At 51.0% G+C, this 15,415-nt stretch overlaps 5 protein-coding genes across 5 annotated transcripts; 3 read left to right on the plus strand and 2 right to left on the minus strand.

Moving 5' to 3' along the window:
* Positions 1 to 644: 644 nt before the first annotated feature.
* JN550_013333 (uncharacterized protein) lies at positions 645 to 961 on the plus strand (the record flags this gene model as incomplete). Its single annotated transcript, XM_049311909.1, has 2 exons — positions 645 to 748; positions 817 to 961. 2 exons carry the CDS (start codon positions 645 to 647, stop codon positions 959 to 961), a joined length of 249 nt encoding a protein of 82 aa, XP_049164668.1.
* A 1,332-nt stretch (positions 962 to 2,293) lies between these two features.
* JN550_013334 (uncharacterized protein) lies at positions 2,294 to 4,824 on the minus strand (the record flags this gene model as incomplete). Its single annotated transcript, XM_049311910.1, has 2 exons — positions 2,294 to 4,456; positions 4,516 to 4,824. The coding sequence occupies 2 exons, from the start codon at positions 4,822 to 4,824 to the stop codon at positions 2,294 to 2,296; spliced, it is 2,472 nt and encodes an 823-aa protein (XP_049164669.1).
* A 3,511-nt stretch (positions 4,825 to 8,335) lies between these two features.
* JN550_013335 (uncharacterized protein) lies at positions 8,336 to 11,403 on the plus strand (the record flags this gene model as incomplete). The annotated part of the gene is made up of 6 exons (XM_049311911.1): positions 8,336 to 8,510; positions 8,569 to 9,192; positions 9,345 to 9,684; positions 9,738 to 10,899; positions 10,971 to 11,086; positions 11,142 to 11,403. 6 exons carry the CDS (start codon positions 8,336 to 8,338, stop codon positions 11,401 to 11,403), a joined length of 2,679 nt encoding a protein of 892 aa, XP_049164670.1.
* Positions 11,404 to 11,599: 196 nt separating this feature from the next.
* Positions 11,600 to 12,689, minus strand: JN550_013336 (uncharacterized protein; the record flags this gene model as incomplete). Its single annotated transcript, XM_049311912.1, has 2 exons — positions 11,600 to 12,313; positions 12,372 to 12,689. The coding sequence occupies 2 exons, from the start codon at positions 12,687 to 12,689 to the stop codon at positions 11,600 to 11,602; spliced, it is 1,032 nt and encodes a 343-aa protein (XP_049164671.1).
* A 726-nt stretch (positions 12,690 to 13,415) lies between these two features.
* JN550_013337 (uncharacterized protein) lies at positions 13,416 to 15,283 on the plus strand (the record flags this gene model as incomplete). Its single annotated transcript, XM_049311913.1, has 2 exons — positions 13,416 to 15,044; positions 15,104 to 15,283. 2 exons carry the CDS (start codon positions 13,416 to 13,418, stop codon positions 15,281 to 15,283), a joined length of 1,809 nt encoding a protein of 602 aa, XP_049164672.1.
* Positions 15,284 to 15,415: the final 132 nt, after the last annotated feature.

The raw sequence follows: 15,415 nt of genomic DNA on the forward strand, positions 1-15,415 counted from the left end.
GGCGCTGGCCTACTCGTTGCGAAGCTGTTACATGTCGACGTCTTATCATGAATCAACGCTCTATATGAGGCTACATATGGTAGAGCACTTCCCTTGTCTAGCTCCTATGACACATCGTTTTTCTGACTTGAGAGTATCTCAATAGCTGGTTCGGGGCCACCTACAACGCGAAATAGTTGATAGAACGGTGCCATCCACCGGTGTTGAAGTGACCAAGAATCGTGATGTTAGAACCGTGATGTTTGATGAGTGACGCCGCGTTGAGTTGGGCAAAACTATACTTGATCGCAATTCTTGAGATATCACACGTGTGCATTTCTCTGCAACGGCGCGTTGTCGCGAGGTGGCGCTTGCCATATCGAGCCGTTGGTCCATTAAAGAAGCGACATGGCAACAGGCCCTCAGGAAGTTGCGGTCCATAGATTGGGTGTAGCTTGCACTATTGATTGCAGACTGGGGGCAATGGCTACCTCTAGTGCTTCAACTTATAGATTCTTCTCGGCAGTGCCCGACCTTCGCCAGTTACTCGAGGCTGACTGATCACTATCCGCTCCGTTCAGATGCTTTAGTTTGCCATGATCGAGGTCCATTACCCGGCAAGGCATTGCTTCTCAGCATCTATACCCATACATTTCATTCAGACAATGCGTATCCCAGTTCAGTCCATGAAAGACGAACCCCGGCAATCCATCGTGAACCAGCGCATCTCAGTAAAGATCCTCAAGCTAGAGATCGAAGTGACCAACGAGTACATTGTTGCCCCTGGATGCGTCAAGCCAAGCGACGTCAAGATGGCGCGCGAGATCTGGCAAACAGCAATGTTCGCATCTGCGTCGTCATCGGCTATCTGTACGCTCTGGATAACTCTGTCATAGGCCGGCTCAACCAGGCCATTGCCGCCTTCAGTGACGGGGCGCAGGAGATCGACCTGATTCCCTCATACGAGGACCTGATAAAATAAAACTACGCGAACATCCGGTGGCAAATATCCTTCATGCAACACGAGGTCAAGATTCGTGAGGCCATTCTTAAAATAGTTTTCGAAAAACGGCTCACAGTCAAAGAAGACCGCACCAAGCTATCCAAGATCTGCCTCGACCGCTTCATCCCCGTTGTAGGACTCATGCTTGAGAGCAGTCTCAAATCATCGATCCCCAGGAGCATCAAGACGTATTGGAGACTGCCATAAACGAGATGAGGGACATCATCCAATACAGAGTCCAGATCAAGGTGGCACCTTTCCTGTTCGACTCAATAGACGTAGTGAGATACATGGCTCAGGGGGCTGTACGAGTCGGTGTTACAGATATACCTCGAATCCTTGATGAGGCTAGAAGTCGTGCTGACAAGGAAGCCACAAATCATGTAGACTGGAGCGCTCGGTTTGTATAAATACGACTCCAACAGTAGAGAGCTTATGATAGGCGTTTTCTTTAGACTTGAAGGCCCAATCGAGGTCCCTGAGCGTTGAACATGCCTGGTAATGGAAGCATACATGTCCCAATATACACCCAGCTGTATCAAGATGAGATATGCCGAAGGAAACAAAGAGAGCCATCACAAATCTACAATGTTTTGGTATGTGATTTTAATAGGTATGCAAAACTTGGCCAGCTCTTTTGGCTCTGGTTCGAACACAGGGTGCTCTGAGACAACACTTTCTCTGGTCAATTTGGCAAAAACATCGCAGAAAAGTCAAATTGCTACATTACTCAACATCAGAGTGGATTTTGCGCCACATCCTCATCTCCTTGCTTACCGAATGTAAGGGAAAGCCAATTGAAATATAAATTGTATCAAAACCATGGCTGCTCAATCCGCTTTCATTAGACTTACACGGTTGTCATCTCGTACATGTTGTCGTCGTTTGAGGAGAATCTGCGATACTCGATAACGAACAAGATAACGTTGTTCTAATGCTCGTCAATCTCATACGACTTTCACAGAGGGGGCTGGAACAATGTAGGTACGGCTGTGGCGTGCCGAGACACTAAATGTATAATGCCATTTATGTATCATTTTCTGATTGCTTTCACGTAAGAGTCACAACTTGAGATATGCAACACATGAAGTGGAAAAGTATTCTGGATGGATGTATTAAAAAAAATGAAGAAGATGTGGATGCTTGCAGGTGCAAGGACAGGTAACGCTACGGCATACATACTGATACGCACAGGAACTGTGGAATATAGACAACAGAAACGAACTTTATTATACCTTGGCTTTCTTACGATGCTGCAAGCCTCACTCTGCAACCTCTCCTATAGTAGAGGTCGCGACGAATAGAATCATATCACACCTTGTGGTGCTGTTGTAGATTGAATGTTGACCCTCCTACAACCTCAAAGGTCGTCGCATTGACAGCTTGGCCATTGACTGTAAACACAGAATCATCGATGGATGTAACCAGTGGTCTTGGAAGTGTCACTGTGCCCTTGGTGCCAGTCGGCGCCTCCACAACCATGGTCAAGAGGCCACCACAGCTGAACTTCCACTCCACGTTGACTTGTCCCTCTACAAGTGGGACACGGCCCTTGGCTGACTTGAGCCCCAGTGTGAGAGGAGCAACACTGAATTCGGACCAACCGGGGTGCGTGGGCATCACGCCAAGCACGTACTTTGTTAGCTCGGCGGTTGGGCCGGCCGCCCAGCCGTGGCATAAGCTTGTACTGAGCCCCAACCCCGGCCGTCCCTCCTCATTCAGGGTTTCCCAGAACGAGCCAGTGTAGTTGGCATTGTTGGTGTCTGCCATCGGGGCCCACAAGCTTCGTAGGAGTTCTAGTGAAGCATCACTGTTACCAGAAGCTAGCGCGGCGCGGAGATGGTACGCCGATGCGTAAGGGCTGATGTACGGCTGGAAGCCTGATGCGATTATCCCACTGGAGAAAGCCATTGGTCCTGCAGGTCTTCCAAGGTCTTTCGACAACGTTGACAGAATGATCTCGGAGGAGTGAGCGGGATTCTTGTTCACCCCAGCTAAGATGGCGATCGCGTTGGAGTCCTGGCCGAAGCCATTGGTGTAATCAGCTGAGAAGTAGTAGGCTTGTAGATCATCGCTCCAGAGTTGACTGTCGATGGCATCGCGCAGAGAATCGAGTCGCTCCTGATATATCTTGGCGTCCACACCACCATCCGCGAGGAGCGTCAAAGACTCTTGCAGGGAATAGGCATAAAGAACGTTGAACTTGGTCGATACGCCGGGTTGGGCAGGATCGTAGTAGTTCCAGTCCCCAGCAAACGACGCCTCTGATACGTTGAACAATCCGTTCTCGAGTGTTTGGGAGTCGGCCCAGTCCAGCATCTTTTGAACCTTGGGTGCCCACTTTTGCGCGAAGCCGACATCACCAGTGTGCAGGTAGGTTGAAGCAACTGCAGTGACAAAGTTGAACGAATATCCGATCAACCCGGTGACGTTGATATTGAGCTCTTGACTGAGAGGAGCCTGCTGAATCTTGGCCGTCGGGATGAAAAAGCCAGGGGTAGTTTGATAAGACCCAAGCAGGTCAAGTGATCCGATGATATACTCGAGGCCATGGGTGCTCACCAGGGCAGCGCCACCAGCAACATCAAGATCTCCGGTATAAGCGATGCGGTCTCGGCGCGAGCCGTCTACTATGGTGCTTGCTGGATTGGTGCCCATGAAGAAGTCTGCCAAAAACGAGCTGTCTGTCAGAGGATGAGAGTAGATCTCTTGTCCCTCAGCAGATACAGCGGACAGATCCTTGAAGATCGCTCGATGACCAAACGATGCTCCGAGGCCAAAGGAGCCGAAGAATCTAGTGGTCTGTGACATCTGTACCACCTGTACACCGTTGATAGAGACGCTGATATCTGTCACTGCCACGGTGGCAGTAACTGTGCTCCATGAGCCGAGGGCAAGAGTTATATTCTTGGGCAGGTCGAAAGCCTGCAGCAGGAGGTTCTCGCTTGTTGATCCCGCGTGCGCCGTGATCTTCCCGCTGGAGATATCGCACGAGAAGTAGATACCAGAGCTCAGGGTGTCTGCCAGGACAGTAAATCCAAAGCCGCCAACGACAGGCTTGACACTGAATTGAAGACTATACATTAGAGACTGTGCGGCTGCGGCAGATCCGAGGCTCTGCGGAGCCAAGCTATCCACGAGAGCGCCTTCCGGAGTGACTTCCCAGAAATCGGGGACCGTGTCTGCTGGGATTTCAGTCATCTGGATAGTTCGTGCGCCAACACTCCAGATATCGTTGATAGTCTTGTCGGAGCTTTCAAAAAATCCCGGCAATTCGGTCAAGGCGGTTGTGTGAATGGTAGGGCGGGCGCCGACGTTCCTCACTGAGAGGACCCCAGGCGAAGAGAGGTTGAGCTTCTGGTATCTGAAAGCGCCTTGGACAAGACGATTGGATACCTTGCCGGGTCCACTGATGTTGTAACGATTGACACGAAAAGTATCCATAGCTGCAGCCAGCGGCAGCGGGCCATCGCTCTGAGATCATCAGTATCAGAAGTTCCTGAGGAACAAGAGGCGGTGAGCATGGCACCTACCATGTACGAATCGAGAGCAGCTTTACTTTCGCCGTATGTGATCTCGAAGGTCGACGTATCGCCCTCCACGCTGACGACGTCGAAAGCTGGTATGCCCTCCACACTCCACCCATAGTCTAAAATCACTACCGCCGATGAGCCAGTAGTGGCGTCTAAAGTTGTGATTTCTGCTGTGCTCGTGATGAACTCCGTGGTGTCTCTGGAGCTGGGGGGCTCCCGCGCTGCCACAGGTTGAACTCTTGCCACTGTTCGGCCATGTGCCAGGGCCAGGAGGGCCAAAGAGGGTAACAACGACTTGTAGGAAGGCATCATTGCTTGTTAGTGTTAGACATCACGAGAATGAATCTGATGGTAACGGCGAGAGAAGGTGTCTTTAAAGAGCGACTGGCATAAGCCATGCAACTCTAGCGCACCCCACCCATGACGACAACTATATCCAAGGCGACTAGCGAAATGGCAGCCCATTTCCAAGCCTCGGATACCTGGTTTGGTGACTTTAAAATTGTTTAGCTCGAGTGGTCTCGATTTCAACACGTGCCGATCCTAATGAGGGACTGGGAGCCACCCGAGATGATTTATTAGTACGAGGGGAAACCCTGTAGTTGTCGAAGGTGCCTCCGGACGTGGGGCGGGCGCTTGGGGCTTTTGCGGGGGCCGGCATATCATCTACCGAGCCGAGTTTTGGGGAAACTGTACGAGAAATTACGAGCTCAGGCCGAACAAACCCCAGAGAGCTCGGGAGGTGAACCCGAGTCGTTCAGCGCTCCCCCGTTGCATCCAGTGGCGGTGCATTTGAACTTGGGTTACGCATTGGAATCTCAATTGCGGCTATACCTGGATTCGCGTGATGCCGAAGGTTGTTGTTTCAATAACTTTCAGTTTTCAAAGGCCTCGACATGGTTCACCAATATGACCGTATCATTTCTAATAACTCAAGCGCTCCTCTAAGCTAACAATGCCTCCACACCCACCCTAGAGCAAATCTCTCTAGAACTCAGGCCAACACAACGTGGGTAGTCGAAGCACGGCGGCATATCTACTACCAGCCTTGTTGATTCAACATCCAAGCCGCGCAAATAATAATCATGTCTTGTTCAATTCCACCTCGGTCGGGGAGGCGCGCAATTCTCAAGCTTTCACTCGTCAACGTTGCAGCGATGGCACCAGTATGCCTATCTACGAGTTCAAAAGCTCGTTGTTCCTAAATTGGTATCAGCTTCTAGACAAACATGAGTGGTCACTTGAAGAGATTATAACCTTGACTTGTTTTATCCACGACCCGACGCACTCACGCCTCGTATTTTCAATGAGGTCGTAGAGGCCATCTCCAATCTTATAGATTTCCAACTCGTTGCTGTTCGTCCTCAGCGTTGCGTCAGGTTGGATGCTGGCCATTTGGTGCGTCACTAAGCTGAGAGCTGCCGTGATGGATGATGTATGCACACTGTCTTCACAGGCTCGCCTGGCAGGGCTCATATGTTTCCCGATGCTATTTCTGACCATGATGAGATTTGGAAAAGAGTTTCTTGAGCAAGCGAAGCGTGGAAGTTGCGGACAAAGTCGCGATGCAAGAGAACTTAGAGACATGATGTCTATTGTCTCAGTCAGATCGCCGTCAATCCCGTAGCATTGCATCTGAGTCTGCAGAGCGGGCCGTAGGCAAGATTTCCGTTTCTTGACAGGTTTCGCCAAATAGTATACCTCGTCCATTGTGGGCTGTGTTTCCGCATTTACGCATCCAACGGAATAGCTTTGGCTACCACGCTGGCCCTACAGATGGGGCTGGCTTTATTGTATCTGTTGGTGCCATTGACTTCTTCACCGACGTTCTACATTATTGTATTTCAACCAACTTTGTTTGATTCTGCTTGATGGCGCAGCTCATCTGCGCCAAGCAAAGGCGACCTGTGCTCAGGTGCTAGCTAACCCGAATGAATGCTCGCAAATGTTTGTTGTTCGGGCAAACGTGCTCCATCCGAACTAATACGATCCAGTGTAGTAGAGTTCTAATCGCGCATTTGATCTCAATCTCCCATGGCTAATAAATCGAGCAAATGTTGCTTTAGCGGCTTCCAGGTTACTATGGTACACACAGTACATCTAGGTCCGACACTTCTTGGCTCCTCGGAATCAGGGTGGATCGGTTCAACACGCAGTACCACATAAGGCTCGTATTCGCTCGGATTCGGGTGTGCTCTTAAAAATCTCGTCGCCGGTGCACCCCAGGTTGATTTCACGTGTCGGAGATAATCGTGGATTCTCATGGAGAATATGAAAGCGATTTGTTGCCAGCAGCGGTCCCGACAGCGACGCGACGAATTGTAGGGATGGCCTCCGTGTTAAGCAGAGCGATTGTTCTTGGTGTGTCCCGTAAGGCTAGGAGAATCATATCGTTAGTTTTTCTTTTGGGCCCGCAGCCGGCCGGTAGTTACCTTGTACCATGAGTTATGCTTGACCCAACCTGGCAAGATGATAATGATAGATGGACCTACTACAAGGTTACAATTACACGATAGGCTTACCAACCAGTCGACTACCCGCCTACGTGAATTTCCCCTTGACACGAGCTTCCCCAGAACTCCGTTGCGAATGTGCCCAGCATTGTCCAGCAGAAACGGCTGGTTCAGGCATCCGTCCTTCTCATTGAATGCGTGTGCATGCCCTGATGCGGAGATATTTCAGGGGGCTCAACCTCGGGAACTAGTGATTCAGATACCTAACTTACCTACCTGCTTAGTTACTGAATCAGGGATGCTGTGCCCCACCATTCTTGGTTCATGACTGAGGACACAGGCTGACTGGGAAGGCTATCCGCTAACTAATACTGTAGATTGCGTAACTGTTCGGGCCGTGGAAACTCCTCTATCATCAACGGCAACACCCCTTCCGTGGACTATGAGTCGCGCCAGTGGATGAGCCGGAAAGTCAACGCCACTCTGAACATTATAATAGAAGTCTTCTAGAAGATGACCAGTTTTTTTTTATCCCGTTCTCCACCTTCCATGTATGCCGAGCAAATTTTCTTCGCAAGTCGTCAATCCAAAGTCCAGTGTAAAGCCTGCAGCCTACTCCAGCACTGACTTATGTTCCATTTGATTCAACTTGGTCATGAACGAACCTCCTCAAAGGCGTGCAGGCCTTCGCATATATCGCCCAAGGACAATATGTTGGTTTCGCAAGACTGCACAGCCCTGAAAGCCATTCGTCTATGCGGGAACGAACACATGTAGCAAACGTGGCCAAGGCGTGTGTACTATAGTACACAGCAAACGTAAAATGTGTGCAAGGTGGCAGTGTTCCCCTTTAACTGTATCCATCCATTCTCTCTCCCGTTTGCTTGCGGATGTGCCAGGGTCAAGGCTTAAGGGCCAGGGGCTTGTGGAGCTATCAAGGGAAGTTGAAGCCCGCCTAAATAAGATTGCTCCACGGTCCCGAGCGAACCCGAACAGACTGCCAAAGTTTGCCGAGTCTGCTGCGCAACTCGGTCGATGCCGAACAGGCTGCGCATGGCGCTACCTACGGTAGCCCTTACTCGTCGGGGCAACCTGCGGCGCCTCCGGTCATGCTGCCCCTTGCGAATTTCTGAGGTCCCTGAATTCTGTAAGTCTTTCTTTGGGAACGGCAGCCATGGGTTTGAATTCAAATATCAACTGGCGTCGCTTTTAGCTGGGTGGCTCGACGAACCACACTCTTTCGTTCCAGACATCTCGACTTTTTCTGACACTACTTTCCTTTATCATTCCGTCGCTACCGTGGTCGATCAATTACAGCTTCTGACCCCTGTCATTCATTGTAACCCCAAACCTCACTCTAGCTCGCAATGTCAGCTTCCGGTGATGATAGCGATGCTTTCTTCGCTCTCTACAGATACACGCCATCCCTCGAGGCCGCCGCTCTCACGGGAACGCTTTTCTCGATACTGTCGATAGCCCATATTGCAAAACTGTGGACGACCAGATCCTTTTACTTTATACCCTTCGCCATAGGGGGTGTCTGTATGTTTCTCCAATGTTTAAATGCAACTGTGTTCAATGCTGACCGCTTCCCCGGTAGTCGAGGCTGTAGGCTATTATGGTCGCATCTGGTCACACTTTGACAAGAATGCCATCGGCGGATTCGTTGTGCAGTCTCTGCTTATCCTTGTGGCCCCCGCTCTTTTCGCCGCTTCGGTATACATGATCCTTGGGCGCACGATCCGAGCTCTTCACGCAGAGCATCACTCAATTATACGCATTCAGTGGCTTACCAAGCTCTTTGTGATCGGAGACGTCGTGTCCTTCTTTGCTCAAGGCGGCGGCGGTGGAATCCAGGCGGCGGGGACACTGGAGCTGTACGAGTTGGGAGAAAAGATTATTCTCGTCGGCTTGTTTGTCCAAATTGTTATGTTTGGTATATTTATCGTCTGCGCGGTCATTTTCCACCGCCGCATCGTTCTGCGACCCACCACGGAGTCTAGAGAAGGCACGATTCAGTGGAAAAGCCATATGTGGGCTCTCTACTGTGTGAGTTGCCTCGTTATGGTGCGCAGTGCATTTCGAGTGGTCGAATATGCGCAAGGGAACGCAGGCTATCTTGTCCGGCGGGAGTATTTCCTATACCTTTTCGACGCCGCGTTGATGCTTGTAACCATGGGAACGTTCTTGGTACAGTACGTAGATGACCTGAACCCGGCATCCCGTAAGTTCTCAACAGTCGTGATGGAGGATTTAGGACAGTAGATATTGTCGTTCAAGAAAGGCATGGAAGAACATGCATGATATAATAGAACGGAGCCACATCTCAATGCCTGTATCTTGGTCTCGATCCAGCCTCAAAATGACTTCGAGCAGAAAGCGCCATCCCTCATATGAACAAGACTCATGTTCCTTTCAATATTCGTAACTGGTGCAGCCAAGCTGGCTCGCTCATTATCCCTGTTCGGCAAGTCGGCCAGTCACAGGACTTTGAGGTAGCGCAGATCCAGGACAGCGTACACAGTAGGGGGCCTTCACCCCCTCCTCACCATCCCCCGCCATCATGTATGCTGGGCCCGCTAGATGCTGTACCCCACAGAGGCAGCATTCGGGCCCCTGCGGCGACAGGGTTCATAATGCGGAGAAACGAACAAAACTACACCACCCGCCCAGTGGACGCTTGGAAGACCTGGCCAGACATACCTTCATCCCTCCGGTTAGCGATAAGCCCCGATTCATCAACACCATGCCCGCTAACAACTCAACAAGTTCCACTGGTGATAGCATCCATTGCGAGCTCACTGGCACCGATACAACTATGGCAGATGCGCCCCAAAGGCGAGCTTCGACTGGTGCTGCCGTTGGTGATGAGGCAAAAAGGGCACGCAAGAGGGCGACGGATCGAAAATCCCAGCAGAATCATCGTCGTCGGCAAAAGGCCTACGTGAAGCAGCTTGAAGATTCCATGCGAGCTTTCGAGCGCCAGTGTGCTGCGAATCCAGATGGAAGAGCTGCTGCACTCGTCGAGGCCCACAAGAAATTGGAGCAACGCTTTGAAAAGGCTGCATCACTTCTAGAACGTGTGCGTGGCATCTTGAATGATAACTCGGAAGACTACTCGCTCCCCGGGGCATTTGCAACTGGAACAGAAGACGACGATAACCAACCATGCAGGCACTGGGCTGATGGCCTGGATGGTCTAGATTGTCTTGACAGCCATGATAATCACGATAACGGCACGACATCGTCCATGCACCCGTCAAATAGTACGGCATCCATCACTCATATTGACACCCAACCCTTGAGTACGTCACCGGAGGTACAAATCAATACGGAGACCTACTCGTCAACAGTCCTTGACCTTCTCTCATGCGGGTTGGACATGCCAGATTCATCAGAAGCACTTGCCCTGGAGCCTAGCACCGAGACAACCCAGGGATCTGGAGAAGATGATAGTCAGATCGATCCTAGTTTCTGCTTTGGGGCTATCAATGTCCCGGTTCACTATCCAGAAACACTGCTCAGTGGCGATAAAGGTTTTGAGCTTTGCCAAGCCAGCGATGTCGCTGTCGCCTCCGCTGTTGACCCAGCATCTGCGGTTAATGTTCCGTCAACGTCCAGTGTCCTCACAAAAAGCATAATATCCATTGACTGGAATAGATGGCCAGCTCTAGCGCTTTATGCTTACGGACCTCGACATTCCCCGCCGGAAGGGACGGGTGCCAAGGTTTTGGAAAACATGGTATTGGAAGCAAAGGCTGAGCATGCGAGCGGGCGTTTCAGCCAGGCGAAGCCATCCCTTCGACGACTACTGACGGACGGCTCAGGAGACGTTTTGGCATTTCGCCTGTTTCATTACCTGAGCTGTTACGGCGAGATGCCTCTGCATCTGTTCCTAGGCATATTTTGGGTGCAGTACCTTGTGCTAAGGGTAAGCCTGTGTTTTCTTTACGCGTGGTACTCCAGGAATACCAGGTCCTCATGCATTTTGTTGATACACAGTCCCAGTGGCAAGTACTCAATACCGAGGAGGATTACACCAGAATCCCACAGTTCATGAGACCAGACTCCATCGAACGGCAAATTCCACACAGTATAGTAATTGATCTTTTCGTCTGGTAAGCTCTCACCCATCTCTTCGCGTTGGCCGCCTTGCACTAGACTCTTCTCCAGGCCAGATTTGAGGCACGCGCTCATCAAACAATGCGCGGATTTGGATGCCGAGGCTATTGGAATGGATTTGGTTAAGCATCTCAACTCGTCTTGGTCACCCTCTATTTCTTTAAGTAGCGGGCTGCAAGGATCGAACAATCTTGTGGCAAGCATCGATATCATGCACATCATTGAGCGTCAGGCTGCCTCTTGGGAATTTTGGACAATAGGCCCTGGTTTTGCTCGTCAGCATACACAGTTCACCCATTGTCAGCTGCGATAGCTTATATATAGTCACAATACATGTCATAGAGCGGGGCCTCTTGGCTGCAAATCCTATCATCAGTCAAAGCTCCCATCATGCTGAGCTTGGGTGGTAGGTTTGCGCTGTGTTATGTCATGCAGAAGAACAACACAGTGTCAACCAACTTCGACTGTTCTATTCTCACAGCAAACACCAAATGGCATACATCGAATCTCTACCGGCGAAAACCCTTGATGAGGAACCCCGAAACCAGCTCCCATGCCTCCTCAACGTTATTCTTCTGGTAGCCTTTGTTGCCCGGCTTGTAGTGAGTGAACCCGTGGTTTGCCCCCTCAAACTCCTTTACAGTTACGTGCACGTCAGCGTCGCTCAGTTTCTCGGCATACGCGTGCGCCTCCAGTTTTAGACAATCCAGACCAGCAAGCGCAAATAAAGTGGGTGGTAATTGCGGTGCGATGGATCGTAGCAGGTCCGCCTCAGCACTAAGTGGAGCAATGAAGATCTGCTCCTTGTTGATGTATGGTGGGAGATAGGCTGCCTCCATCATCTCCGCAACCCAGACAGGCAAACTGAGTTCCTGCACTCTCCGTTCCGAGCTCATGTATCGGGCTCCGTAGCGATCATTCAATGCAACGCTAGGATACAATAAGATCTGTGCGACCTGCCGAAATGTCGCCGGTAACCCTTGGCGGAACACGGCGCAAGGCCCCGAAGTGAATGCGCAAAGCAAGGAAAGCGATGCTGCCAGATTTCCACCGGCCGAGTTACCCATGACCGCAACTCGTGTTGGGTCGATGTCTGCACCTAACTTCTTCTTCGCTTCGGGGCTTAGGGCCCACCGTAGAACCTCGTAGACTTGGAGAAGTGCGTGTGGATATGGGAACCGAGGCGCTTTGGCGTAGTCGACTGATATGACAACAGCCTTTGCCTACGATGTCGAACACTCAGTCTCATTGCGTATGAAGGGGCTTAAGAATGGCTAATACCTGGTCACTAATCATGCGCGACTGTTGTTCGCCGTCATTCGGTTCGCCAAGGACGAAACCGCCGCCTTCCATTACGATGACGACCGGCAGCGGCTCCTGGTAGTCACCTCGTGGAAGACACACGGAACAAGCGACACTGCCATGCCCTAAGCCTGGTGATGCAACTGTGATCCGCTGAGAAAATCTGCGACCATTTCCGGACAATTGATGTACCAGTTGTCGCATGACCCACGAGCCAATCTGAAGATACAGAACGTAGTACCACGGATAGCTTCTCCCGTGCGTGATGCGAGGTATTTGAATCTGATCTTGCTCCATCATGCAGCGCTGGGGATAGGGCCAAGATGCTAGACTCGCCCAGATGATTCAGGAGATGCTGGGGAATGATTCTCCGAGGAAATTGAGCAACTGCAACACTGGAATTCGCGGTCTCTAGCAACTGGTTTCTAGGTTTACCCGAGCTGTACTTTTTGCAGAGAAACAGGTCACATAAAGGTAACTTATCAGGGCGGATTTGGGGGAATTCGTCGGTCTAACCCAGGGTGTGCTGCGGCGGGGCTGGAGAACAATTTCTTGGCTGGAGCAGCCGATTATTCGCTGTTGACCAACTGTGGCCTTGTGCGCCGACCCCTCAATGGATCTGTTGAGGCAGGTACCTGCATAGCCCAAGCTCTACTTACAGCCAATCTCGTGTTACGAAAACGCCAAGCACCTACCACACACTTGACTGACTAAGGTCAACTGACACCTGCGCGGGAATGCTGTTACCCGGAACATGCGATCTTGACAGAGCGCCACCTTGTGGATGAGATGCTCGTCTTTGTCTCAATGCTGACTACATGATGTGAGGTCAGACCCGATCAGGTATATTTGTTGACCGCCTGTGAAGAATCTACTCTTGTCCGTTCGCTTAGCCTTGGGTGCAGGTTACAGAAAGACCATTCCCTCTTCCATCTCAATAGCACATTTTGTGGTTGCCACCAAACCCCCCACCCCCAGAAGAAGACGAAAAGAGGACAGGGAGCCAAAAGAACAATTTCCGGCATGGCCACTATCGGAGACGCCCCCGTTGTCATGGCCGCCGACTCTGCCTCTTCTACGCAACCAATGATGAACGGCGCATCAGGCGCAACATCAGGCAGTAACGGCGTTTCTGGAGAGCGCAAATTCGAATTGCTTCAACAATGGCATTCTGAGCCGAGAAAGATACGCATTGTACACGTGGGAGCTGGTGCAACCGGGTTGTGTGCAGCCTACAAGATGGAGAGGCAGTTAGAGAACTATGAGTTGGTCTGCTACGAGAAGAATGATGAAATCGGTGGAACCTGGCTGGAAAATCGCTATCCTGGCTGCGCATGCGACGTCCCTGCACATATATACACATACACGTTCGAGCCAAAATGGGATTGGAAGTCCTACTACGCGTACTCGCCGGAGATCCATGACTATTTCATGAATTTTTGCAACAAGTACAACTTGAGAAAGTACGTCAAATTGCAGCACAAGGTTGTGGCTGCAGTCTGGCACGACGAGCGAGGCCAATGGGAGGTCACCGTCGAGCATAACGGCAGCACATTTACCGACTGGTGCGAGGTTCTTGTCAATGCTTCTGGCCTCCTCAACAAATGGCGGTGGCCGAACATCTCGGGGCTGGCGACTTTTAAGGGCAATTTGTTGCACTCTGCATGCTGGGACCAATCTGTTGACTATACGGACAAGAAAGTGGCTGTGCTGGGAACAGGATCTTCAGCCATCCAGATCTTGCCACAGGTCCAGAAAACAGCTTCACACGTGAAATCATTCATGAGGGGCACGACATGGATCTCGCCTCCTATGCCACGGGTTCCTGTTGACGTTCCCAACGCGGAGAATGCAGGAGATGAGCACTTGGACCCAGATGTTGCGCAGTATTGGTACAAACCGCAAGAGATGGAAAGGTTTCATGACGACCCCGAGTACCTGCTTCATTACCGCAAGCAGATAGAATTTGCCATCAACCGGGGCTTCGCGCTTTTCTACAAGGATAGCGAAGCCTCCAAGATGGCCGAAATGTACATGCAATCCCAAATGAAGCGGCGCCTCAAAGACGACCCCGTTCTCACCAAGAAGATGATCCCGACCTGGCCTGTTGGGTGCCGACGTTTGACACCAGGCGATGGGTATCTCGAAAGTCTCACGCAGCCGAATGTGGAGTGTGTCTTCCAAGATATCATCAGCATCGACGAAAACGGCCTCCGTACTGAAGACGGAGTGCACCATGAGGTTGATATTATTGTCTGCGCCACCGGCTTCGACATGGCGTGGACACCGCATTTCAAGCTTCTGGGACAAGGTGGACGAGATATCCGCGATGCGTGGTCACCGCTCCCGCAGTGTTACTTGGGGATCGGTGCGCCTGGTTTCCCCAACTACTTTGTTATGAACGGCCCCAGAGGCAACTTGGGCAACGGCACTGTTCTTCCGTGTCTTGAGACCGAGCTCGAATACGTCATTGCTGCTGTAAAGAAGATGCAGACGGATCGCATCAAGAGCCTGGATGTTCGTGCTGATGTTACAGATCAGCTCAACGAATATATTGATGCGTGGCACGAAACTAGCGTTTTCAGCGCTGACTGCAAGAGCTGGTACAAGAACAACACCAAAGACGGCAAGGTCATGTGCTGGGGTGGCTCCGTAAGTTCCTGGCTTATGCAACAGTGATTGGCACTCTTTCTAATTTTCGACTTGCGCAGTCAATTCACTTCCTCAAGACTCTCAAAACACCGCGGTGGGAGCATTGGAATATCCAATATATGGACGGCAACCCTTGGGCTTTCCTCGGAAATGGAAGAATCAAAGCCGAGGTACAAGATGACTTTGACGGTATGACGCCGTACCTGAGAAACGAAGATGGTCCATGGGATATTGTGTAAATTAGCGGGAGGGGTAGTGGGTCATGGCCGAACGCAATTGCTCCACAGCGGAATGCTATAAGCGGTAGATTGCCTATTCGTCGTCAGGTGTTATCAAGTTTCCAGTAGGGACCGATGTCATTGGCTATCGCT

The sequence above is a fragment of the Neoarthrinium moseri genome (assembly GCF_022829205.1).
Source record: "Neoarthrinium moseri strain CBS 164.80 chromosome Unknown scaffold112_Wmoseri_CBS_16480, whole genome shotgun sequence".
NCBI lineage: Eukaryota > Fungi > Ascomycota > Sordariomycetes > Amphisphaeriales > Apiosporaceae > Neoarthrinium > Neoarthrinium moseri.